The sequence below is a fragment of the Panthera tigris genome, chromosome E3 (assembly GCF_018350195.1).
Source record: "Panthera tigris isolate Pti1 chromosome E3, P.tigris_Pti1_mat1.1, whole genome shotgun sequence".
NCBI classification, from domain to species: Eukaryota; Metazoa; Chordata; class Mammalia; order Carnivora; family Felidae; genus Panthera; species Panthera tigris.
The window spans coordinates 4552564-4578114 of NC_056675.1; the positions used below are offsets into that span (position 1 = coordinate 4552564).

General features: G+C 50.1%; 1 protein-coding gene and 1 long non-coding RNA gene across 21 annotated transcripts in view; one reads left to right on the plus strand and one right to left on the minus strand.

Annotated features, from left to right (window-relative positions):
• The window catches only part of LOC102953401 (zinc finger protein 658-like), a 69319-nt gene extending 47736 nt beyond the window's left edge, over positions 1-21583 (plus strand). For 14 of the 20 annotated variants that reach the window (XM_042972520.1, XM_042972517.1, XM_042972516.1 and 11 more), the window contains 7 exons: positions 4411-4515; positions 5075-5313; positions 7346-7580; positions 8653-8695; positions 16059-16185; positions 16434-16529; positions 18891-21583. In XM_042972520.1, the coding sequence (XP_042828454.1) occupies positions 7525-7580; positions 8653-8695; positions 16059-16185; positions 16434-16529; positions 18891-19846 (1278 nt within the window). In that variant the 5' untranslated portion in view covers positions 4411-4515; positions 5075-5313; positions 7346-7524 and the 3' untranslated portion in view covers positions 19847-21583. Of the gene's footprint in view, positions 1-3173; positions 3212-4410; positions 4516-5074; positions 5314-6878; positions 7581-8652; positions 8696-15845; positions 16186-16433; positions 16530-18890 lie in introns of those variants that run through there. The other 6 variants (XM_042972527.1, XM_042972530.1, XM_042972513.1 and 3 more) reach the window with 6 other exon arrangements.
• LOC122234765 lies at positions 15389-16442 on the minus strand. The gene is made up of 3 exons (XR_006212715.1): positions 16318-16442; positions 15810-15908; positions 15389-15728 (listed from the first exon to the last, which is right to left on the minus strand). It is a non-coding gene; the product is annotated as an uncharacterized LOC122234765 (long non-coding RNA).
• Positions 21584-25551: the final 3968 nt, after the last annotated feature.

Genomic DNA, 25551 nt, shown 5'->3' on the forward strand with positions numbered 1-25551 from the left:
TCCTGTAATGGTAAGTCTTAATGTTTTTTTCCATTATAACTTGAATCTGGGTCTTCTTGAAGGAGGTTTTTTTCTATTACAACCCATAACTGTTTCTTACTGTGTTCAATTAGTAACATTAGGAGAGATCTCAAATGTATATAGCAAAGTAACAAAAGGAAACTTTTGTAGTTATCATTTAGATTGAGCAAATGTTAAAAGTTTATTTGCTTCAGATCTTCTAAAGAACAAAAACCTTATACGTACCACTGGATCCCTTTTCATATCACCCTTCATTCCATTTCCCTTCCTCTCAGGGTGACAACTCCCGAGATTACTTTATTCTTACATGTTCTTTACTTCCTAGATAGGAATGTGGTCATAAACAATATATTATTTTTTTGTTGGTTACCTTTGCCTGTATTTCTTCTGCTTTGCCTTTTTCTTATTTATTTTTAGTAATTGTTTTCATCTATTCTAGGTACAAAACCATTTATAGCTTATGCACATTGTGAAAATCTTAAGTAGTTTGATTGGGCCTGGTGTTTTCTTGATGGGTATAATTCTGAGTACTAATCTATTTTATTTAATGTTTAGTGGGGTTCTGTTTCTGATTTCTGTTGCTTTGTCAATTTTAGTACTTTGTATTTTTCTAGGAAATTGTCCAGTTTAATTTCAGATTTATGGCATTAAATTGTCTATAGTGATCTCATAATTTAAAAACATCTCTACTACATCTGAAATGGTTTCTTTTTTCCCTGTTTAAACATTGCATTTTTTTGCCTTCTCTTATTTTCTCCATCAGTCATACCTGAACTTAGTGTGTTTTATTAGCTTTAAATACCAACCAATTATGCTATTAGTTTTAATAAATCTTTTCCAAGAGCTGATTTTAGTTTTTTCTTTGTAATTTTTTATTTGGGTACAACTTTAGACTTCGGAGAAAACTCACAAGGGTAGAATAGTACAGAGAATTCCAGAACACCTTTCATCTGAATTTCTCAAATATGAACATTTTGCCACATTTGTATGGAGGGAGGTCGAGGGATTTGCGAGCCGATTAAAGAAAAAGATGTCACCGTATGACCGGAAGTACACGCAAGCTTTACTGAAGCATGCACGTTGGGGAGAGGTCCCTCACAGCATGAGACCATCCAGAATTTGGGGCCCAGGGCCCACTTCCCAGGAGGGAGGTGGAAAGGATACCCCTGGGTGTCTCTGGGTCAGAGGCACGTGGGGGCTTGGTAGCCACACGGTGTATTTTATCTGTGCCTACCAGATGCTAGCGTATAGCTTCATGGGGCAGGGAAAGCAGGCAGGTTCCAAACGACTAAAAATCTGTTCGTATTTGGGCTATCTTTGAAATGAATGCATGTGTTAACATCTGAGTTTGGTGCTGCTGGTCTTTTGAGCCAATGGTCTCAGCCTGCCAGGGGCCACTCTGCAGAGGCCATCGCTGGGTCATTTATACACAACTTGCGCGCGCTCTCTCTCTCTCTCTCTCTCTCTCTCTCTCCCCCTCTCCCCCTCCCCCTCCCCCTCTCCCCCTCTCCCCCTCTCCTCTCCTCTCTCTCTTCCTCTCCCCTTGACACATATGTGTGTGTGTGCAAATACTTGGTATGCCTTTCCCAAAGACAAGGCTATTCTGTCACACAGCCGCAGGATAATGATCAAAACCAGGAAATTAGCGTTGAGACAATACTGTTGTCTAACCCACGTCTCGTACTCAGCTATCACCTGTTGTCTCCGTAAGACCCTTTCTAGCTAAAGGAGATCTCGGATCATGCATCTGTTCTCCCATTTTCCTTTGTCGTCTTTTCTCTGGAGCACCCCAATCATTCGTTGTCTTTGCTAGCATTGACATTTTTGAGGAGTACAGGCCAGTTATTTTGTGGAACGTTTATCAATGTAGGTCTGACTAATGTTTCACCATGATTAGATTCAGGTAATACATTTGTGGCAGGCTTTTTCTTTTTTTCACCTGTTCTATTATTTCTTTGGTTTTTCCTTTTTAAAATCTCTGCTCCTACTTGCTTCTTTTGTGTTGCTTGGGTTTACTCTTTGCTGTGTTAGCCTCCTGCGATGAATGTTGTTAATTTTCAGATTTTGTCTCATCTGTATCTTAGGGCTGTGATTTAAGTCTGTGTTTGTAACTGTGCACCAGTTTTGATATGTAACATTTTTTGCAGCCATTGTTCTAAATAATTTTGCATTCTTCTTATTTTCTAGTTGTGTTGCTTTTGTGTTTAGAGAGCAGCATCTATGCAATACTGATTTAAGTAACTGTTGAAGTTTATTTTTAGCTTTTTCGGGTCAATTTTTAGCTCCCAGGTGTGCTTAAGAAGAATGTATGTTCTCTAATCAAGTACTTTCTTGTGTCTGATCCAGTAGGTCAGGCTTTTAAATTTTTTCTTAATGTTTGATTTTGAGAGAGAGAGAGAAAAAGATGAGTGGGGGAGGGGCAGAGAGAGAGGGAGACACAGAATCCGAAACAGGCTCCAGGCTCTGAGCTGTCAGCACAGAGCCCGACGTGGGGCTCAAACTCACAGAGCGTGAGATCATGACCTGAGCCGAAGTCGGATGTTCTACCGACTGAGCCACCCAGGAGCCCCAGATGTTTATTTTTGAGAGAGAGAGAGAGAGAGAGAGAGAGAGAGAGAGAGAGCGCGCACATGTGCAAATGGGAGAGGGGCAAAGAGAGAAGGAGACACAGAATCCACAGCAGGCTCCGGGCTCTGAGCTGTCAGCACAGAGCCCGACGCGGGGCTCCAATCCCACAAATCGTGAGATATGACCTGAGCTGAAGTCGGACGCTTAACCGACTGAGCCACCCAGGCGCCCCAATAGGTCAGGCTTTTAAATTGTTATTCAGATCTTGCACACTCTTGGGGCGCCTGGGTGGCTCAGTAGGTTAAGGGTCTGACTTGATTTCGCCTCAGGTCACGAGCTCATAGTTTGGCTCAGGTCACGATCTCATAGTTTGTGGGTTCGAATCCCGCATTGGGCTCTGTGCTGACAGGATTCTGTCTCCTCTCTCTGCCCCTCCCCTGCTCACTCTCTATTTCTCTCTCAAAATAAATAAATAGGTTTTTTTTTTTAAATGTTGTATACTCTATTTTTTGTATCCCGAATCCTCTAGGATCTGTTCATGGCGATGTGGAGTTGTGTGTTTCCCCTCATGGCGGGTGTGTTCCGTGTGTTTGAGCTGCACACTCATCACGCTCGTGTGTTGGTACGCACAGACCTAAGATCGAGTGGGCCTCAGCTCCTTGCTTTGTCTCTGCAGTGGGTTGTTGTTTCTGGCTTTTTGTACGTCTCGAAGTTTGATTGTTTAAATGAACACCGGGCCGTGTGTGTGGGAGTAGAGACCCTCTTGCCGTGCGCGGGGCTGGGAGGCAGGAGGTCGGTGCGGTGAGACTGGTCGGGCATTGCCGGCGCTGGCATTTGCTGTTGCTGTGGTTACGGTCAGGCCCCCGCTGGCTTCGAGTGTCTCTGCTCTGTGCTTAGGGCGGGCCGGTTCCTGTCCCCCGCTCTGGGACCCGCCTACCCCCTTCGACCTTCTCCTCCCGCTCATGCCCCCGCTGGCTCCTCAGTGCTGCCCAGCCTGGTGGTGGAGGGCCCTGGTCCCCGAGTCTGCCCCTCCCGCTGTGGTAGGAGGCTCTGAGTCTGAGTCGAGGACATAGGCCTGTCCCCTTCCCCTGGGACGGGGTGTTCTTCCCCTTCTCCCTGCCGGGTGCCATGGGTCTTAGCTGTGCTCTGGGAGCAGTGGGTTGTGCTGCCCTTCCCTCAGCTGCACAAGGCTTTGTTCCTCCACGGGGAAATTTCTAGGAGGATGGGGCTTCCCCGGCTTTCCCTGCCACGGCAGCCACTCCCCTCCTCCAGACCTCACCACCCAGGGGGTCTCTCTGTGGTCTCCCAGCCGTCTTCTTTCTCCTGAGCGCCCAGTGGAGAGCCACGGACCAGATTACCACAAATTCAGTGATTGAAAGCTAGGCTGGCTCAGTCGGAAGAACGCGCAACTCTTGATCTTGGGGTCGTGAGTTCGAGCCCCACGTTGGGTGTAGAGATCACTTAAATAAAACTTTAAAATAAAATAAAGTAACACCCGCTGTCACCTCACAGCTCTGCAGGCCACAGTCCAGGGCCTCCCAAGGCCAGAGTCAATGTGGTGGATGGTGGGCCTCTTCCCCTAGCGGCTGGAGGTAGAGTCTGTTCTGGGCTCATTGGCGGAAGTCACTATCTGGTGGTGTTAGGCCGGAGGCCCCCGATTCCTCGCTTGCTGCCAGCAGAGGTTTTGCTCAGCTTTCACACGGGATGGCGAAGGATCCTTCTTGTGTTTCTCTCTCTCTGGCTTCCCCTGTGCCCCCATCAGAGGCAAATGTGCTGCTAATGTTTTCACATGAGTCTCACCGTGCCGTCTATTGTTTACAGGTGTTCTTAGTGCCTATTGCAAAGGCTTAGAGACAGGCCGTGACCAGGCAGCTCAGCCCTGCTGTGGATTCCAGCTCCTTCTAACCCCCAGACGGCCTCCAGGCGGTAAGTTCTCAGCAGGAGAGCAGAGCTTTGCCAGTTGGAGTTGACCCCAGTCCTCAAGCCCCAGGCACCCCACTGATAGAATAATTCTTGGAAAGAAGGTGACCCGACAGCAGCAATCTACTTTGGAAGCGGGGCTCCCTCTCTGAGCTCCCTCTCATAGCTTAGGGATAAAGTTGGAGGTCACAGAACGGGGTGGCTTCCAGAAAGTGTCCCTAAAACAGCTGAGGATGAGCTTGCTGACCGTGAATTTGGGTGATGCCATCGCATTAGGGGATCTGTCTAGGACTTGGTCGAGGGGAAGGTTTGCTAGGAGGAGAGGGGGTCCCCCGCTTTAAGGTTAGGGAAGCACAAACGAGGGAAGGGATCCCCGCAACACTCAGGCGACCCCCGTGCGGATTTCTCTACACTCGGTGCCTTCACTGTCCTTCTCTACTGCCCCCCGGCCCCCCACTGCCCCTCACTCCACTGCTTGTGAGATGCAGACCGTCCTCCTGTAGTCGAGGCACAAAAGTTGCTTTCTTAACCTAAGAGTATTTCATTTTTCCTTCTCATGTTAAAGACGAAAGAAAATGGGCGTGAGAGAGGTGTTCAGAGCCACCCAGCTTACTAGAGGCCGAGCCAGCACTAGCGCCCAGGGCTCCCGTCCGCCAGGGCCCGCCAGGCGGGGGCTTCCTCCTGGGCGCCTCAGTTCATCGCTAAAACCCGCCCCTTCCCACCTTCCACCCCTTCAGACCCTCTCACGGATCTCCTCTCCTCCAGGGGAAGGACTCTGGTAGGAGGTCATGGAGAGAAAACCCAGTAAGATGATATATGTATATTTTTATGAGATACTTAAACAGTGAGCATATGTTTATTGTCTAAAATAAATTAGAAAATGCCACTATTGTAAAAACAAACGAACACATCCTACCATGCAAAGGTCACCATTGTTAACATTTTGTGTGTTTTGTCCAGAATTTTTTCTTCTTCTTTTTTTTTTTTTTTTTTTTTTTTTTTTTTTTTACAAAAACCCATTCCCCGTGCTGAAATTGATGTAGACAAACAGGCAACAGAGCAAAGTGTCCCAGGGTCCCCTTTGACCACTGTTTTGGACCCACTCTATTGGGTCTGCCTTCCTGCACTTGTTCCCTGGGGTTCCTACAAGGTACCACAAACTGAGCTGCCTAAACAACAGACACGTGATCTCTCTTGACTCTCTTGACGTTGGAAGTGAAGGCACGGGTGTGGCCCGTTCCTTCTGAGGCCCTGATTGGGGGGCCCGGTCCCAGCCTCTTCCCCGCCTTCTGGGGCTTGGCCGGCAATCTGTGCCCATTCTTGGTTTCTGCTGCATCACTCCGAGCTCTGCCATCATCCTCCCTGACATTCTCCCTGTGTGAGTCCCTGGGCCCCAATTTCCCCCTTTTGTAAGGACACTAGTCCTTCCTCCAGGACTGGGGCCCGTCCTCGTGGCCACACCGTCACCTGATCATTGACAAAGGCTCTGTTTCTAAAGAAGGTCACATTCTGAGATATTGACGGCTAGGATCCCCAGCAGATCTTTCTGGGGCACAGAATTCAGCCCAGAACACTCCGCTGCCAGGATGACATCTCTGGTAACCCAGAGGGGTCCTGTTACTTGAGGCTGTGATAAGGAACAGTCTCTCCTGGCTTGCTGGCGGGCTAGTGAACATCTCACTGCCACATCCGGGTTCTCTCTCTCCCTGTGGATCTGCAGCTCTCCACTTCCCCCCACCCCCCATGGAGGGCCTGTGATCTCTTCTGTCTCTGCTCCTCCTTAACCCTTCCTTCTCATTGGACCACTTCTTTCTCCACCAGGGGCAGGGGTGGAGAAGGGAAAATGGAGGCGAAGTGACACAAACATTTCCTTGCTTGGCGCTTCCGGTAGCTCTCCCCCTGCCCAGCCATCTGTCCTTTATCACGCGGGAGGCCGCGTGATGGCTTTGTAGGGGTGCAGAGCCTGTGACACGAGCAGGGGCTCTTTGGCAGACCTCTGTGCCCGCTCCTGGCTCAGTGCTCTTGCTTCCCAGGGCTGGCTCTCTGTGTCCCGCAGGCAGCCTGCTTTCTCCCCATGTTGTTCAGGCTCCCCTAGCTTCCTGCCCCCCACGTGGCCCCGGGGAACGCTGCATCCTTGTTCTAACACAGGCAGGCCGTGCAGGTGTCTCCCATTCCTGCCCCCACCCCCCCACCTGGCCACCACGGTGGCCTCTGCCGGCTTCTCACTTCCAAGAGCTCCCTCCTGCCGTTGGGCTCCCGCATCTGCAAAGCTTCCCCCAGAACGCTTGCGCCCCCCTCTGTTGAACCACCACGTGCCCAGGTGTTTCTGTAGCCTGGGGGGCCAGGTTACTCCCCCCACTTTTGCCGGCTCAACCGTCCCTCTGGTCTTGGGAGGGGGGTAAAACACCATGTATCTACGTCTTCAGTAGTGCCCCTCCCTGCTCCTTCGCTCTTCCTTATCCGAAGGAAGGTGTCCGTTAGGTTGGGTCTGCCAGCTCCTCCGGAGAATTTGGGGTGTCTGGGAATTGAGCTAAAACTTCGGGTACCGGGGGAAAATACCACCCATCTCTGCCTGTTACCCATCTGTGAGTCATGTGTTTGTGAATTTCATAGCTTCCTTTTTATTTATTTATTTTTTCCCCACTTACTGGTGTTGCCAGAAGCTAGTTCTTACAGATACTCTGTAACAGTTTAAGTTGATTCATGGCATGGCATGCTTTGATTGTGTCATAACTGATTAACCAATCTGTTATTTTTAAGCACTTAGGTAGTCTCCAATTTAAAAACCAAAACCAAAACTCCCTCGGAATTCTTTATGGAGTTTCTGTAATTCTAGAGTTTGAGCGTCTCTGCAGACTTCTTGGACCCAACTCCAGTGTGTGTCTGTCCTGAGTAGGAATGTTCCTAAGACCAACATCGTGTCTGTTCAGGAGAGAGATAGGTGTGGGGTCCCGTTGATGATTCCAGCCACGGTAAACTTGCTCCTGAACCTTCGTGTTCCTGTCCCCTGGCCAAATGAGGAAAGGAGGAGGAGGGCTCAGGAGAAGCCATCAGATCTTGTCCCGTGTTTGGTAAGTGGCAGAGCCAGACCGGGACTGCTTCCCGGGCCGAGGCCAGCACAGCCGAGCCAGGGCGGTTCTTCCTGACAGCGAACGTGGACAGGCTGCAGGTGGAACAAAGCACAGGGGACCCAGCAGGTCCGGGATGGGATTGAGGGAGGGCCCCGCCAAGTAGCCCTCAGCTTGTCTCAGCTGAACTCCATTCATTGGACTCTGCCCTTCCAGATCCCATTGTTGGATTTTCCTGTGAGTTGACCCCAGCGTCTACCAGGGGCAGGAGAGGTGACAGAGGTTCGGGTTCGAAGCTTCATAGGCTACAGATATTTAAAAAATAACTTCGGTATACAAAGTACCAGTTTGTCCTAGATTAGGAAATTCATCTAAGTACAAAAAAAAAATGTTCAGTGGTCATTATCTACCTACCTAGGGCTAACTGCTGCTACCTTTTTGCCTTGCATCATCTCAGAGATCTATGTGAGTGTGTGTGTGTGTGTGCGCGCGCGCGCGTGTGTGTCCGTGTGCATGGGATCAAATAGTCTTCGGCCACCTTTTTCAATTATCCGTATGCTATCCAATAAAACAGTTTTTTTCCATGATTATGTTTTCATTAGCTACATAACGTTTATTTCCCTTTGGAGTAGTGTTTTATTTAACGGGTCCTGTGTAGATGGATATTTCGTTATTTTCTGGGTTTTTTTTTTTCAGAGTTTTAACGAACTATAATAAACACCTTGGCGACTAACTCTTCGCCTGAACTCATGATTGTTTCTTCAGAATAAATTTCTATTCAATTTCTGAGTAACGAGGGGAGGGGTTAGTAAATTGCACATTGACTATGGAGACACAGACATGAGCGCATTAAGTAGAAAAGGAGAATCCAGGTTGAACCCTCGCCAGGTTGGGTCCCCATCACTCTGCAAGGCGTGGGCATTATGTGATGTCCTCGGTGGGAGGAGGGGGGGAGGGGAGCCTGTCCTCCCCCAGGCCTGGTGGGGGGTGGCAGCAGTTGATCCAGAGGCCGGGGGCAAGCTTGACCTCTCACGTCCTCTCCCCTGCCCTCCCCTCCCCATCTCTGCTTACACAGGTGTCTGCTTTCCCCCGCCCAGCAGGGAAGGACCATGTCCCAGGTGAGTGTGGCATTTCTTTCTACCGCACTGTGCTTTCCCGGGGACTTGGGGGTGCTTCTAAGAATGCAGCTAATAAAATACTGCAGGCAGGACCCAAGATCACTGAGGACGCAAGGCGAGTGGAATATGGAGGCCACGGGGAGGGCGGGGCGGATGCGCTGCTGAGGCCGCCACAGTTCTGAGCTGCCTGGTGTCTGCCATTTCTGGCACTTAAAAAAAAAGACATAGTTTTTTAATGTTTATTTTTGAGAGAGAAACAGAGTGTGAGCGGGGAAGGGGCAGAGAGAGAGGGAGACACAGAATCCGAAGCAGGCTCCGGGCTGTCAGCACAGAGCCCGATGCAGGGCTCAAACCCACGAACCGTGAGATCCTGACCTGAGCCAAAGTCAGATGCTTAACTGACTGAGACACCCAGGCGCCCCTCTGGCACTTTTACTTCTTTTATTAAAATTTTTTTAAATACTTGTTTGAGAGAGAGAGAGAGAGAGAGAAAGCCAACGGGGAGGGCAGAGAGAGGGAGAGACAGACAAGCCAAGCAGGCTCTGTACTGTCAGCACTTAGCCCCATGGGGCTCGAACCTACGAACCATGAGCTCATGAGCTGAGCCGAAATCAAGAGTTGGACACAACCGACTGAGCCACACAGGCGCCCCAGACGTTTCCGGCACTTTAAAAAGATTCCATCCAACATAGGATTTGTGTTGTCTGCTTGGGACAAGCACGTCCACGTCCTAGGAGAACTAAAGCTGTTTCCAGTATTAAGAAGGTTCCAGGGTTGGCCTTGGGGTGTGAGGTGTCACAGGCAGGGTCCTGTCTAGTGATGACAGTGAAGTGGACACAACAGCGAGTCTGGACTCTCCGTTGGGTGTAAGCAGTGGGTCTTACAGCCGTGCAGAATCTGTAATGCTGGTTGTTTCAGGGATCAAAATACTCCGTTCTGCGTAAACTGCCTTGTTCTGTCACACTGACCCAGATGAAACCCTGCATTGTCCAGAAGAACAGACGAGTAGCGTGTTCTTCAAATTATCTTCTGTAATAGTTTTTTGACACAGATGGAGAGCAAACAGCCCCGTTTCAGACTTTGGTGGGGGCGGGGAGGGAAGATGATCAGCGTGCTCTTGGCCTTTTGTCCTGGAGTCTGAGCGTCTTTTCACCACTCGGACCTCACGCATCTGCCCTTGCCCTGGGCCATCGTTCTCTTTGGACGTCAGTGACGTCATTTGCTGCCAGCCTGTCTGCATTCTCAAATTGGACCCACACGGCCCCTCTCTCTACTGTGAGCATGAACGTGAAGTGTGCTGGCCAGAATCCTTCAAGTGACAAGAGCCAGAAACCCAGCTAGAGCTAGTTTAGGGCCAACCCCAAATCTAGGCCACACCTGGCCTGGTACTCAGGGACAGTCACACCTAAGAATGCAGGAGTCTCCCAGAGTCTCTCTTGCCCCTTGTCTGTGACTTCCTTCTCTCATACCGACTGCATCCGTGTGGCCAGAAATAGGCATGGCCCACACCTCTCTTGCGAGGTCTACTGTAGAAAGGGACCAGGTTCTGTATCGTAGAGCCAGTTTGCACAGTCTTTGGGAGAGATGCAGATTTGGGCCAGCTTAGTTCGCGGTTAGGGGTGAGAGGCTGTGTCGGTGGTGGGGCGCTCCCAGGAGCTTGGGGTGCCAGAGGGAGAGAGCTAGCCCCAGAGGAAGATGGGCCTCGTGGACAAACATTACAGCTCTCCACTCCAGGAAGAAAAACAGATTCACAGGGTCTTGGTTTCTGGCTTGGGGACCTGTCTTGATGAGCGTGTCTGTGCCTAAAAAGCTTGAACCATCTGGATGTTGGGTACCAGAAACACCTGGGAATGGGACCAGTATGAGAGGTCCGAAACAAGATGGCAGCTCCGTGGCCTCAGAGGAGAGATGTGGGCCATGACGCGAAGCTGTGGGACCCATATTCAGGGCCGGGGTTTCCTCTGTGCCTCTTAGGGAAATTTGTTCTTTTGTAGGAAACCAGTTTTCACCAGGAACTTCTTAGGGTCATCCACAACAAAGATAGTGACAAAGGTCTAAGCTCCACCTGTTGAACGCTTAACATGTCGCCATTTCATGAATACCTGTGAGATCGGTATCATTAACCCCTCTCCCATCTTACAGACGAACACACACAGGCTGGAGGTATTAAGCAAGCTGCCTGGGATCTTGCATCTATTAGGTGATGGAGTTGGGATGTGAATGCAGACAGACCTAGAACTGGGCCCTCAGTGATGGAGCCACACTGTAGTTTTCTCTGGCCAAAACCCAGCCCCGGCAGAGAAATTCAGTTGTACCCTCTATGGTACGGACTTGCGCTGTCCAATGTGGTAGCCACCAGCCACGAGGGGATACTGAACCCTGGTGGCTAGTGTGGCTGGAGACCCGAGTTTCTCATTCACACTTAAATTGTAAAAGGGAATCAGAGGAAAATACTTTCCTATTAAACGCAACTTTATGGGGGCACCTGGGTAGCTTGGTCGGTTAAGCATCGGACTCTTGATTTCGTCTCGGGTCATGATCTCACGAGTTGTGAGTTTAAGCCCCGCATCTGGCTCTGTGCTGACTGTGGAGCCTGCTTGGGATTCTCTGTCTCCCTCTCTCTCTGCCCCTCCACCCCCCTCAAAATAAATATCAAAATATTAAACACAACTATGTTTTTACAGGACTATATTTCATGAGAGCGAAATTAAAAACATAGTGTCTGAGTTGAGATGTACTCTAAGTGGAAAATACCCACCAGGTTTTGAACACATGGTATGAAAAAGAAGAATGAAAAGTATATCAGCAATTTTAAAATAATTATATATTGAAATGATAATACTTCAGATATATTTGGCTAAAAGATCTTATCTAAATTGTTTCCTTTTTTACTTAAATGTGACTACTAGAAAATTTTATCTGAGCCACTTTATTGAGGTGTGATTGACCTGCACAACTGTGTGCTCACAACTCGAGAGGAGTTTCGATAAGTGCACACCCGTGAAACCACCACCACCGACTTAATCCATCACCTCCCAAAGTTTCCTCCAGCCCCCTTTTTAAATATCTGAATTTTTTTTTCTTTTGTGGCGGGAGCATTTAACGTAAGGTATGCCCTCTTAGCAAATTTCTAAGGGTGCAGCGCAACGTGGCTCATTGTGACACTGTGCTGTGCATCTTCAGAACTTACTCCGCTTCCGTAACGAACACTGAACCTGTGACTAGCGCCTCCCCCTTTCCCTGCCCCTCCCAGTCCTTGGTAACCACCGGTTCTAGGAGTTGACCACTTGAGAACCCTCATAAAAGTGGGGTCACACGGTACTTGTCCTCCCATGTCTGGCATATTTCACTCAGCATATGTGAGGTTCACCTGCTTGTCGCAAATGAAGGGACTTCCTTCTCCCTCCTGGCTGAGTAATGTCCCGTGCTGTGTGTCCACCGCACGATCCGTTCGCCCACGGCTGGACACTTCGGTTGTTTCCATCTCTTGGCTACTGTGGATAATGCTGCGAGGAGCACGAGAATGCACATATCGCGTTGAGACCCGCATTCAGTAAGATCACGTCGTCTTCGAACAAAGATCCGTTTATTTCTTCCTTCCTGATTCCAATGTGTTTTATTTCTTTTTCTCGCCGGATTGCTCTGGCCGGACTTCCAGTACTGTGTTGAATAGGAGAGGCAAGAATGGGCATCCTTGCCTTGTTCCAGATCGAGGAAAGCTTTAGAGGGAAAGCTTTCACCACTGAGTATGATGTTAGCTGTGGGCTTTTCATAAATGGCCTTTATTGTGTTGAGGTAAGTTCCTTCCATTCTTGGTTTGTTGTGAGCTTTTAATCTTTAAAGGGCACTGAAGTTTGTCAAATTTTTTTTGTGTTGTGTGCGGCTGTTGAGCGGATTATGTCATTTTTATCCTTTATTCCGTTAACGTGGTGTCTCGCATGGCTTATCATGTGTTGAACCATCCTTGCATCCCAGGGCTAAGTCTTGCTTGGTCGTGGTGTCTGATGCTTCTCATGTGCTGTCGGGTTTGATGTGCTAAGACTACCTTGAGGATTTCTGCACCTGTGTTTACCAGGGATCCTGGCCTGTAGTTTCCTTTCTGTGTGGTGTCTTTAGTTTTGGTATCATGGCGATGCTGGTCTTGTAGAATGAATTTGGAAGTATTCCCCCTTTTTCTGTTTTTTTTTTTGGGGGGGGTATTTAAGAAGGATTGGTAGTAATCTTTAAATTTTCGGTAGAATTTGTCCATCAAGGTCCTGGGCTTTTCTTTATTTGGAGCTTTTTGGTGACTTCTTCATTCTCTTTGTTAGTGCTGTGCTCAGGCTTTCTATCAATTCAGTATCGGTAGGTTGTTTTTTTTATATTTTATTGTATTTAAAAAATTTTTTTTTCTTTAACATTTATTTGTTATTGAGAGACACAGAGCGTGGGCAGGGGCGGGGTAGAGAGAGAGGGAGACACAGAATCTGAAGTAGGCTCCAAGCTCTGAGCTGTCAGCACAGAGCTCCACATGGGGCTCAAACTCAAAAACTGCAAGATCATGACCTGAGCTGAAGTCGGTCACTTAACCAACTGAGCCACCCAGGCGCCCCATATTTTTTAATTTTTTAAAAATGTTTTATTTATTCTTGAGAGAGAGAGAGAGGCAGACACAATCCCAAGCAGGCTCCAGGCTCTGGGCTGTCAGCACAGGGCCCAACACAGGGCTTGAACTCACAAGCTGTGAGATCATGACGTGAGCCAAAGTCGGACGCCCAACCGACTGAGCCACCCAGGCGCCCCAGGTTTTTGTTTTTTTTTTGTTTTTTTTTTTGTTTTTTTTTTTTTTTTTTAGAATTGTGTTCATTTCTTCTAGGTTGTCCAACGAGTTGGCATTGAACTGTCTATAATAGCTATTATCCTTTTTATTTCTGTGGCATCTGCTATAATGTCTCCTCTTTCATTTCTGATTTTATTTAGTCTTTTTTTTTTCTTAGTCTAGCTAAGGGTTTTTCAATTTTATTTCAAAAAACCAGTTCTTAGTTTCATTTTTTCTATTGTTTTTCTATTGTTTCATTTATTTCTAATTTTTATTTCCCTCTGCCAACTTGGGGTTTAGCTTTTCTTTTTCTAGAGGTGCAAAGTTAGGTTGTTTGAGATCTTTCCTTTTTGAATGTAGATGTTCGTTTCTATGAACGTCCTTAGTGCTGCTGTTGTGGTATCCTGTAAATTTCAATCTGTTGTGTTTTCATCTGTCTTAAGATATTTTATAGTTTCCCTTTTGATTTCTGTGACCCAGTAGTGTTTAAGAATGTGTTAATTTCCAATATTTAAAAATTTTCCCCTTTTCTGTTGATTTCTAGTTTCATTTCATTGTGATTGGAAAAGATACTTAGAATGATTTCAGTCTTCTTAATGTTAAGACTTTGTTAGCTTAATGTTAATGTTTTGTTAGCTAGCCTATGATCCACCCTGGAGAACGTTGTGTGTGCTCTTGACAAGAATGAGTATTCTGTTGCTTGTGGGTAGAATGTTCTGTAAATATCTTCAAGGCCTATTTGATCTGTAGTGTTGTTCACTTCTGAAGTTTTTGTTTTTGCTGATTTTCTGTCTGACTATTGAGAGTGGGTATATAAGTCTCTTACTGTTATTTCATTGCTGTTTCTCCCTTCTGATTGGTCAATGTGTGCTTTATATATTTAGGTCCTTTTGATGTTGGGTGCATATGTATTTAAAACTGTTATATCTTGTTGAAGGGACCATTCTGAAGTTATACAAGGACTTTGTCTCTCATGACAGTATGTGATTTAAAGGCTGTTTTTTCTAAGTATTGCCAGACCAGCTCTCTTCTGATTACCATTGTATGGCATGGGATATCTTTACCTTGTTGCTTTCACCCACTGTAGGTCCTGAAATCTAAAGTGAATGTCTTGTAGACAGAAGTTGGTTGGTTGATTCCCTTTTTGTTAGGGAAGTTGAGTTCATTTACGTCTAAAGTAATTATTACTAGGTAAAGACTTATATTGCCACTTGGTTAATGGTTTTCTCTTTGGTAGTTTTTTTGTTCCTTTCTCTTACTCTTTTGTCTTTATTGTGGTTTGAGGATTTCTTATAGTGATAGGTTTTGATTCTTTCCTCTTTATTTTTGTGCATTATAGATTTTTTTTTTGTTGCTACCATGAGGCTTACATTGAATATTTTTACAGTTCTAGAAGTCTCTCCTAACCTGATAACTTCAGTCGTATGTGGAAACTCTATACTTTCTCACACACTCATACTTTGATATTTATGTCAGATTTTATTTCCTTTTATATTGCTTTTCCATTAATAAATCTGTGATTATAGTTGTACTTTTGCCTTTTAACTTCCATACTTCTGTTAAAAATGATTTACACAGTATTACAGTATTCAGTGTAAAGTAATTTGTTGTTTTGGGCCTCAATTCATCCAGAGAGAAGATGAAGGAGAAGGGGAAGGAGAGCCAAGCCCTGTTCTGTATTTGTGGAATCCTTTGTCCTTTCCTCTTGGTGCTCCCTTAATTTTGACCATGTCTTTGCTTATAATTGTGCCCTAATTTTATTTATTCATTCCCTCCTGGTGATTTCCCACCTTTTTCTACGTCGGTCATCTTTTGTCCCTCCCCTCCCTAAAATACCATCACAGGCATCCCCATTGTCTATAGGAAAAAAAAAAAAAAAAACCTTTGCCCTGTGATTTGTGCACGTGTGCTCTCTCTCTCACACACACACAGACGCACGCACACACATCCATGCAGTATCTTCTGTATTGTCGCTCCCAAGTATTTGCAGTGTCTACCAGATTTTTCTGTGACTCCTTGCCCTCGCTGATGCCGTGCCTCTTGGACACACGGTTTATCTTTCAAGATTATGCTCCAGGGCAGCCTCCGGTGAGGCTTCACTTGACGTCAGGACCTTGAACATGACTGCTGTCTTTGCGTCTGCTCCTCCTGTAATGTACTTCCATTGCAGCCTGAGGTGTGATCGCACCACACGGAAGTCTTCTGTCCATCTCGCTCCACCCGGGCTCCAGGTGCCTGTGGAACAGGAGTAATATTGTGTTCTGCTTCCCGCCCCCCCCCCCCCCGGCAGCCCCAGGCGGAATACTGTCAACATACCAAATAGTCTGTAGATGCTTGCACGCCGAATGAATGGATGAAGGAATGAATGCAGATCCAGGAGTGAGATCTTTTCTTACGATCTTTTCTTTTCTGTCCCTGGAAATGTAGCACAGAGTTAGGGGCATGCCAAGCTCCCTAAATAACTTACTGTGGGGCAGTCCGAAGGCCCTAAGAGCCCTCGCCTCTGAGCCTTTGCCGCAGAACTCCGCCAAGTATTTCAGGCTCATCGGGCACGTGTCATTCCAGGGCTCATTGTCATTCCGAGACGTGGCTGTGGGGTTCACCCGTAAGGAATGGCAGCATCTGGACCCCGCACAGAGGACGCTGTACCGGGATGTGATGCTCGAGAATTACAGCCACCTGGTCTCAGTAGGTGAGGAAGGCCTCCTGCATTTCCCGATTAATGTCTTTTCTCAGTTATGTAAAACCTCTGAAATGTTTGGCCTTGGGTGTCAGTTGTCTACAAGCCTTGCTGTCATCCCACTTGCGTTATTCATGAATTTACCTCCTGTGTGAAATAATCCATTCTCTGGCCCACACGTAAAAGTGCGTTGTGCCCCCTGCTTCCTTGGATGGCCCAGGCGGCTCAGCATAAGTCCTGTGACTCGTTCTCACAAACAGGCTGTCAGGTCACCAAACCGGCTGTGATCTCCAGGTTGGAGCGAGGCCAAGAACCGTGGATGGAGGAGGAAGAACTCGTCAGATGGAGCTTTCCAGGTGAGGGGGGGGGCAACGGACACACACTGGGCTGCAGAGCAAAATCTCCTGTGTTTGTTTCAGGCAATTGTTCTCAAAAGCCTTGGATCTTTGCAAGTAGCTGTGGATATTTGGTCCAAGGCCTTGAGATGCCCACATGACTCCTGCTACCTCCACACATCCCACCGCCCGACAGGATTCCTCCTCTTTCCCTGGCCTTTAGAGAGAGGCATATTCTGCTTTCATTCTTTCATTCCATCCTGCCGTCCCCATCTGAGACCTTGCTTGCTCAGTTTTTGTCTAGAATCTTCAGTCTTAACACTTACCCCATGGTTATGAAACAGGCTTTCTCATGTTTTCAGGGATTTGTAGATTCCCGCTATTAAAAATTTTTTTTTTTATTTTTGAGAGATACAGAGAGACAGAGCACGAATGGGGGAGGGGCAGGGAGAGAGAGGGATTCATAGAATCCGAAGCAGGCTCCAGGCTCAGAGCTGTCAGCACAGAGCCCCACGCAGGGCTCAAACTCACAAACTACGAGATCGTGACCTGAGTTGAAGGTGGATGCTTAACTGACTGAGCTGCCCAGGCGCCCCTCCCCCTATTTTAAAATAACTTATTTTGTGCCACTCATTTTTGTCTTTTCTTTTACTGTGAAATGCCTCAAACTTTCTTGCTCCCTTTTATATGACTTTAGATTCCTCTTCTTTCCTAACTACGAAATATGGCCCCATTTTGCTTAATGGGATATGAATGGCACTCCCCCCACATGCATCCTAGTATAATCCCACGGTGGATACTGACTTCCTCTTTCTTTCAGGACAGGGGCCTTTTATCAAGCTTTTGTTCAGGGCACACCAGAAATCAGCTGGGGAGCTTTAGAAATACCACCTGCCTGGGTCTCAGCCCAGAAAATCCTGATGGGGAAGATTAGTAGGCATTGATTCTGTCCCTTAGGAATTCAGCACTGGGGCTCAAGGAATTTCCACATTTCTAAACCAAGAAGCTCTGTGGTTGCACTGGGTGTGGGTTTCATGGAGGTGAAACCACGGATAGTTGATGATTTAAAATGTAAGGGCACCGGGGTGGCTCAGTGGGTTAACTGTCCAACTTTGACTCAGGTCATGATCTCATGGCTCAGGAGTTCAAGCCCCGCATCGGACTCTGTACTGACAGGTTGGAGCCTGGAACCTGCTTCAGATTCTGTGTCTCCCTCTCTCTCTGCCCCTCCCCCCACTTGCACGATCTCTCTCTCTCAAAAATAAACATAAAAAAAATAATAAAATGTAGGGAAGGGGCACCTGGGTGGCTCAAAGAATGGAACTCTTGATACTAGCTCAGGTCTTAATCTCAGGGCCATGAGTTCAAGCCCCACGTTGGGCTCCCCTCCGGGCGTGAAGCCTACTTAAAAAGAAAAAAGAAAAAAACCTAAATGAAGACAAAACCAAATGAGGATCTAAGCACAGGATGCAGAACCCAACATTTAAAATCTCAGAGGAGGGGCCGCAGTGATGTGGATACCAACATGCCCGAGGAATGGTGCTGTGGGCTTTATTAGTTAGGAGGCTGGTCTGTGGCCAAGTCCATCAGACATCTGGGAAGGATCTCATTTTTTCCTTTCAAAAGCCAATGGATGAGGGTATGTTTATAGATTTATAGCTGTGGTGATTGAATCTGGGCACTTAGGTCCGAAATTTATTCTTCCTCCTGTTTCTGATATAATTTTATTTTTTTGCTGGGGGGGCCTGGGTGGCTTAGTCTGTTAAGCATCCAACTTCGGCTCAGGTCCTGATCTTGCAGCTTGTGGGTTCAAGCCCCGCAGCAGGCTCTCTCCTGTCAGCATCGAGCCTGCTTTTGATCTGTTTTCCTCTCTTTTTGCCTCTCCCCCAGTTCTCTCTCTCAGAATAAAATTCAAAGTAAATAACAGTAGGGACACCTGGGTGGCTTAGTCGGTTAAGTGTCCGACTTTGGCTCAGGTCATGATCGCACGGTTCACAGGTTCGAGCCCCAGGTCAGTCTCTGAGCAGCCAGCACAGAGCCCGGAGCCTGCTTCAAATTCTGTCTTCCTCTCTCCCCACCCCTGCCCCGCTTGTACTCGGGCTCTCAAAAATAAACACTAATAAGATTATTTTTAAAATTTTATTTGGGGGGGGGGGTGTAGGCAGAGAGAGAGAGAGAGAACACGCGAAATCCCAAGCAGAAACGTGCAGAGCCCGATGCGGAGCTTGAACTCACCGACCCATGAGATCACAACCTGAGTGGAAACCAAGAACCAGATGCTTTACCCACTGGGCCACCCAGCTGCTCCCTGATATCATTTCATTCTGTGGTACGATTCTGGAAACACGAACCCACTCAGGTCATGGTATTTTTTGCCCCTAGAAGCAATTTTGCAAGTCGACGGCCCCGCAGGCAGACCACGGGAGCACCGAGCCAAACTTCTGCGGAGCGGCGCCTTCCTGGACGGCCAGGAACCGACCGAGAGCGGGCCCCGGGCATCCGTCCGCCAGAAGGCGGACCTTGATCCCTCACGACGGCAGGGATGCACCTGTGACTCCTGTGGCGCGAGTCTGCCGCGTCACGGAGACGGTAGTCCCACCGCCTACCTGGCCCGGAGGCGCTTCGAGTGCGACGGGCAGGGGAACGTGTTCCTCTACTCCAGGCCCGACGGCCCGGCTCCGGGCGCGCGGCCGCGGCAGTGTGAGCGGTGCGGGTGGCCGGGAGGCCGGGCCCGCCGCGGGGAGCCCTTCCCGTGCGAGGCGGCCGAGCGCGCCGATCCGCGGCTGCACGCGGCCCCCGCGGCCGGCCTCTCCAGCCGCCTGGCCTGCCAAGAGCCGCCCGGCGGCCCCGCGCCGCCCCCGGGGTCCGGCCCATCGCCGCCCGCCGCCCTTCTGGCCGGGGGGAAGCCCTACAGGTGCTCCGAGTGCGACAGGACCTTCTCGCACAAGTCCCGCCTCGTCGAGCACCACCGCTCGCACACGGGCGAGAAGCCGTACGGCTGCGGCCAGTGCGGCAAGGCCTTCTCCCGCAAGTCGTGCCTCCTCATCCACCACCGCATCCACACCGGCGAGAAGCCGTTCGGCTGCGGCGAGTGCGGCAAGGCCTTCTTCCAGAAGTCGCACCTCAGCCTGCACCGGCGGACCCACACGGGCGAGAGGCCCTACGAGTGCGGCGAGTGCGGGAAGGCCTTCTCGCAGAACTCCTGCCTCGTCGTCCACAGGAGGACCCACATGGGCAAGAGGCCGTACGAGTGCCCCGAGTGCGGCAAGACCTTCTCCCAGAAGGCCAACCTCATCCGCCACCGCAGGATCCACACCCGGGAGAAACTGCACGGCTGACGGGCACAGCCGCCGTGGGCCTCCCTCCCGCGTCCCCGCACGTCTGGGAACGCAAGGACAGACCTCCGCGTGTCCCCCGCGCGCACCACCCTTCAGCGGGAAATCCGGTGCCCCCGCGCGAAGAGAGCGCGACCGAGGGGAAGCCCCTCCCTCGACCGTAGCCAGGGGAGGGTGAGGACACTCTAGAGCCACCTGTTTTTACAAGAGCTGCCCCGCGACAGAGGGGATCGCTGTGAATTCACTCTGGTCCTTGAGCTTTCGAGTCTGTAAATAAATGTAATCATTTAAGACAACAGCTGTGAGCAACATGGGAGCAGTCCCTGGGACGGGGGCGTTTAGGGGTTATGTTCCCAACGATGCTGCATAGGGGGAATTTGATTTATTTGTCAACCGCAGTGGTAATCCAACAGAATTGTGAGCCTGGAGGCACAGCCACCAGACTGTAGAGAATGACCTCTATGGAGCCCCCGCACTAAATCCTACCCTTTGGTCGCTGTAGGGTATGTTATAACCGGAACAGTACGAACTTATTATTAAACCAGGAGTCCGTGCACCGTACCACTTACCATTTGTCCCTTTGTTTGCTGGCAACGGTTATAGAGCCCCCAACCCCCGCCACCCTCAGATCTGGACACTGGCGCTTTTGTGACCTCTCCTCCTAGCTCTTAACCAGTTCCTAAGCAGGTTTCATGTTAAATGTGTCAAGTTAGGACTCCCTTTTCTGGCAACATGACAGACCGTGTAAGGTGAAAGCCCTTCCACTGTGAACGGCCAGAAATGATGACCAATGATAGATTACGTGCTTTTACATGCATAATTCAGCTGGCGACCAGGGAAGTTTCCAGGCGCCAGCGAGGGACGCCGAGCTGAGAGCCAAAGATTAAGTTCGAGAGCCGACCGTGGGTTTAACTTGGTTGACCCAGAAGCCTGGGTTGTTGAAGACTGAAGGAGGGTGTGAAGCAAGGCCTCGGGCACGTGAGGCAGAGAGCTGGTAATGAAGTAACTCACAAATTCAGAAGTTTCAGAAGCCTGGACATACAGGGAAGGAAGGGGTGGACTGGCAAAGAATCTCATTGGCACAGGGAGCTTGTCCGTATCTCTGTGGGCTCCGATGGGGGAGGATTTGCCCTGACCAGCATCCCACGTGAGACAGAATTTGCAATTTGCCCTATTCCTGTCCCAGTTCAAAAATCGAACCGTTAATATAGAAAATTTGTCCTGGCCTTTGAGACAAATTATGGAAGCAAACAAAACATGTTGTGGAGAAAGGCGCCCTCAACCCATGTTTGCCAGGATTCTGACATACAAACCCAAGATGAGTTCATAATCCCAAACTACAGAACACAAGGGACCAACCCACAGTGAGAGGCAACAGGCAACTTGAACGAAATACGAACGTCCTGGATTTTAAGGGTCATAGAAACCTACAAAGCTCCATGAGCTCTATTGTATGGAAACCGATTTGACAAATGATATTTCATATGAAAAAACAGCCGTCTTCACAAGCCATTAAAAACGAAAACACCGCATGAAAGCGAGGCACAAAGAGCGAGCACTGGCTTCTTTCGAAAGGGGACCACCCTGAGTGTCTAGAGGTGACAGATACAGGCAATGAAAGGTGAAGCTACACCAAAATAGTGAGCCACCGACCCAGCCGGTGCTAACTCGGCGGCCGAGAAGGCGAGCAGAAAGTGGAGCAAAGCAGATTCCTAGGATTCGGTCTACAGAGAGGCGGGAAATGTACATGAAAGGGTGAGACATCTGGATGAAAATCAGAGCAAGTAGGAGTTCCTAAAAGACAAAATAGTGGAAGAAAGGGACATCCCAAGAGAAAAAGCGGCTCAGATTTGACAAGACCGGAGATCACCGATACGGGCAGCACAGTGGACAGGTAGGAAATTCGCATCTTAGAGCTGGCTAAGCTGTTTCGGGGTGTCCCCTGCTCCGCACCCGCTTGGTGTGGCCGAGGGATCTGCAGGGACAGGACGCTGACACCCGCCTCGATTGCAGCCGTGGAGCCACAAGCGACTTCGAGGGCCCATCGTGGCTTCTCCCGCGTCCTTGCGAGCCGCCGTCTCCCCCGCTTGCCTGTCTGCCTTACACGCCCCTCGGCTGAGACCCTGCGGAGGTTACCTAACCCCCTCTTTGCCGCTTTGACTTAACCAGTGTAGTCCCAGCCCACCATCTCTATTATAAAAGTCACGTGCCCCGGGTTCAATCTCGGTCTGCCTTCTACCTCGACACCCCATGTGGCCCCTCGAGGCCTGCTGTGTACTTCCCCCGGGTCCTGCAAATAATAAACTTCGCCACTTCAGTTTCTCTCCTGGCCTGTTGTCGCACCCGCTGACCACCGGCACCTGTGGTCCTCTTAGCAAACGTTAGTTTAGCGGAGTCCTGACCGTCAGCAGCAGGATCGGGACGGTAGAGTCGTGCTGGCAGCCGGCTGCCGGGGAGCCTTGGAGCTGCGAAGGGCAGGCTAACTGGCTCTCCCCGGTGGGCAGTTAGTTGGTGGGCGCAGCTTTGACCTTGGCCACCGCCCGTCCCAAAGCGCAAGCTGGGGAAGAAGCGACCCGAGTCCTCCAGGGCCTCGGGGCATTGCCCTGGGAGCTGGTTTGCGGTGCACCTGTTCACGCCCCAAGGAGGATGCCTGCCCCCGCTTCCCCACCTGGCCGTGGCTCTCAGGTCCTGTTGCATGGGTTAACGGCCAGGACACGGGTGGCCACCCCGCCCAAGTGCAGGCTATGATAGGGGGACAGAGAGACACCCCGTCCCTGACGGCTATGCTTGCGGGTGGCACGGGGAGGCGGACTCCTAGTCCCGTCTGGTGACAAACGGCACCCTCACTCGGGGAAGGCACGGCTCCCGGCAAAGGTCGGTGTGGCCGGGGCCTGCGGTCCCTCTGTTGCTGCACACCTTTCTGCTGTCACACGACCCTGTGGGATATGACGGGTCCCACCCCTGGCACATGGTGGCACGGGATCTAGTGGTCTGATGCAAACGGTCCGAGCGCCACCTATAAGGCCGGAGGAAGTTAGCAAGTTCATCGCGGAAGTGAAAGCCCACAGAAGTGGCCGCGGGCCGGTCAGCCTGCAGAGCAGGAACCCGCCAGAGCGCTGGGTCCAGCCCTCGAGGGCTAGGGGTCAGCCCGTGACCTGCCACCGTCACTGTTTTGGAGAGGCCGGGCAGGACACCCCCGAGATGGACCTGGCCCTGGGGGACAGCCACTGCAGATCTTTCCAGTAACAATCTTTAAGGTCAGATCAGTGGCAGATAATAGAGCATCTGAAACTGCCAACTATGGCGCATTTGGAAGCTGCCAAGAGAGTAAATCTTGAAAGTTCTCATCACAAGGAAGAAAATGCAACCGGGAGTTGCTGATGCTGACTAAAAGGGGTGATCATTTTACAACATACGCATCTATCGAATCGTTGTGTTGTACACCTGCAGCTAACGTTAGCTGCCAATTACACCTCAATAAATAAATGAAAAAAAGAAACCCAAACTCAGTTTCACGCATCTCAAGATTCACAATATTCTCAAAGACTTTGGGCAGCAGGAGGGATTAGGAGGGCGGCCGGCTGAGAAGCTGTTCACACGGGCTCTGAGCTGCTGCCCGCCCCACACGTGGGGCAGAGGCCCGCGGCACATGACCTTTCACCGGGACCCGGGGACCGGCAGCGGACGCAGGTGCCTTGAGGGAAAGGTAACCACCTCAGGCTCCCGATCAACCGCAAGCGATTCTGCCCGAGGGAGGCCCGGCATCTCATCAGATGCTTGTGGTTCCCACTCGATCCGCGCAGCCTGAGTAACAGGACGGCCGGTGGACCCCCGGGGCCCAACCCCAGCTCCAGAGGGGTACGGGAGCAAAACCAGCCCGGCACAGGACCACAGGTGGCTGAGCGCCGGGCGTCGGCAGACCCCACCTGCGGGGCGCCTGGTGGCTCCGTTGCTTAAACGTCCGACTGTTAATTTCAGCTCGGGTCATGACCTCACGGTTCGTGGGGTGGAGCCCTGCCTCGAGCTCTGTGCTGGTGGGGTGGAACCTGCTTGGGATTCTCGCTCTTTCTCTCTCTCAAAATAGATCATTAACTTACATCAAAATAAACTTAAAAAAAGAGAAGCCATCTGCAAGCATCTCTGAGGATCCAGGGCCTTTCCCCTGCCCAATCGGGACGGTCGAGTTTTCCGGACGCAGCTAGTGTGCTCAGTTGCAAGCCTGCTGCTCCCGAGGCTACTTGGGTTGGTAAACCGGGCCCAAGAATCGCCAGCTGAGGTTCACAGCCAGCTCTGACAGACCCCAGACCAGACCCCAGAAGACGCGGTCCTACCGCTTCCTGCCCTTGGACTCCGGAGCTATGCCCCTGGGCCTGGAGCCCTTAAGCGAGACGCCCACGCAGCCCAGAGCTTGTCTGTGGTTTATTCCTCCATCTGGTATTTACTAAGAACCGCCAAGTTCATAGGGTCTGAGACCTGGCTTTAAAGAGCTCACGGTATAATTGAGTGGTAAGTGAAGGAGATGCTTAAATTATATTTTAGACTGCCAGTTTATTATTATTATTATTTTTTTAATTAGAGAGGGTATGAGCAGGGAGAGGCAGAGAGAGAGATCCCGAGCAGGCTCCTTGCTGTCCGTGAAGAGCCTTGACTTGGGGCTCGAACTCACAAACCGGGAGATCACGACCTGAGGCGACATCAAGAGTTGGACACTCAACTGACTGACCTGCCCAGGCGCCCCTAGAGTGACAGCAGTTGTGATTGGGGGGGGGGGGGGAGACAGAGAGGGGGCTGTCTTAGCGTGCTACACAGACCAGGGGGCTTCTGGACAACGGACATTGCTCACCAGACTGGAGGCCGGGAACTCCAAGATCGAGGTGCCGGCAGGTTTCGTGTCTGTTGAGCACCCACCTCTTGTTTGCAAACAGCCGCTTCCTCGCCGTGGCCTCACCCGGTGGAAGGGGAGAGGGAACGTTCTGGAGCCTCCTTTATAAAGGCACTAATCCCGTTAACAAGGGCTCCACCCTCCTCACCTAATTACCTCTAGAGGCCCCACCCCTAAGCCCGGCTCCCGGCGATTAGGTTTCCACGTGATGAATTTAGAGGGGGAGGGGGAGGACAAAAACATTCTCGCTACAGCAGTATTTGGGTTGATCACTGAACAACACGAGGCATTTTCACACGTGGAATGCGGAACGAGAGGAAGTGTGCACCGGGGGCATAAGGCAGCGTGAGCAAAGGCAACGCTGAAGCCGTGGCTCGCTGCGCAAACAGGGGAACAGCTGTAGCTCATTTTAAATACAAGGAGGTGCGCAGATCTGATGAAGTTTTGAACACCTACCTACCCATGTAATTACCACGCAGATCGAGATCTAGAACATCTCCAGTGCCCAGACCATCCCCCTGTGCCTGTGCCAACCCAGATCCTTCTCCCAGGGAACCACTATTCTATCAACCAGCACAGATTCGTCTGTCATTGGCCTTTTGCGTACAGGGAGGCATTCGGTTTGCGCTCTCTGTGGCTTGCTGCTTTTTTTTTTTTTCTTCCCAAATGTTTATTTTTGAGAGAGACAGAGCATGAGCGGGGGAGGGGCAGAGAGTGAGGGAGACACAGAATCCAAAGCAGGTTCCAGGCTCTGGGCTGTCAGGGCAGAGCCCCATGTGGGGCTTGAACCTACGAACCTCGAGATCATGACCTGAGCCAAAGTCGG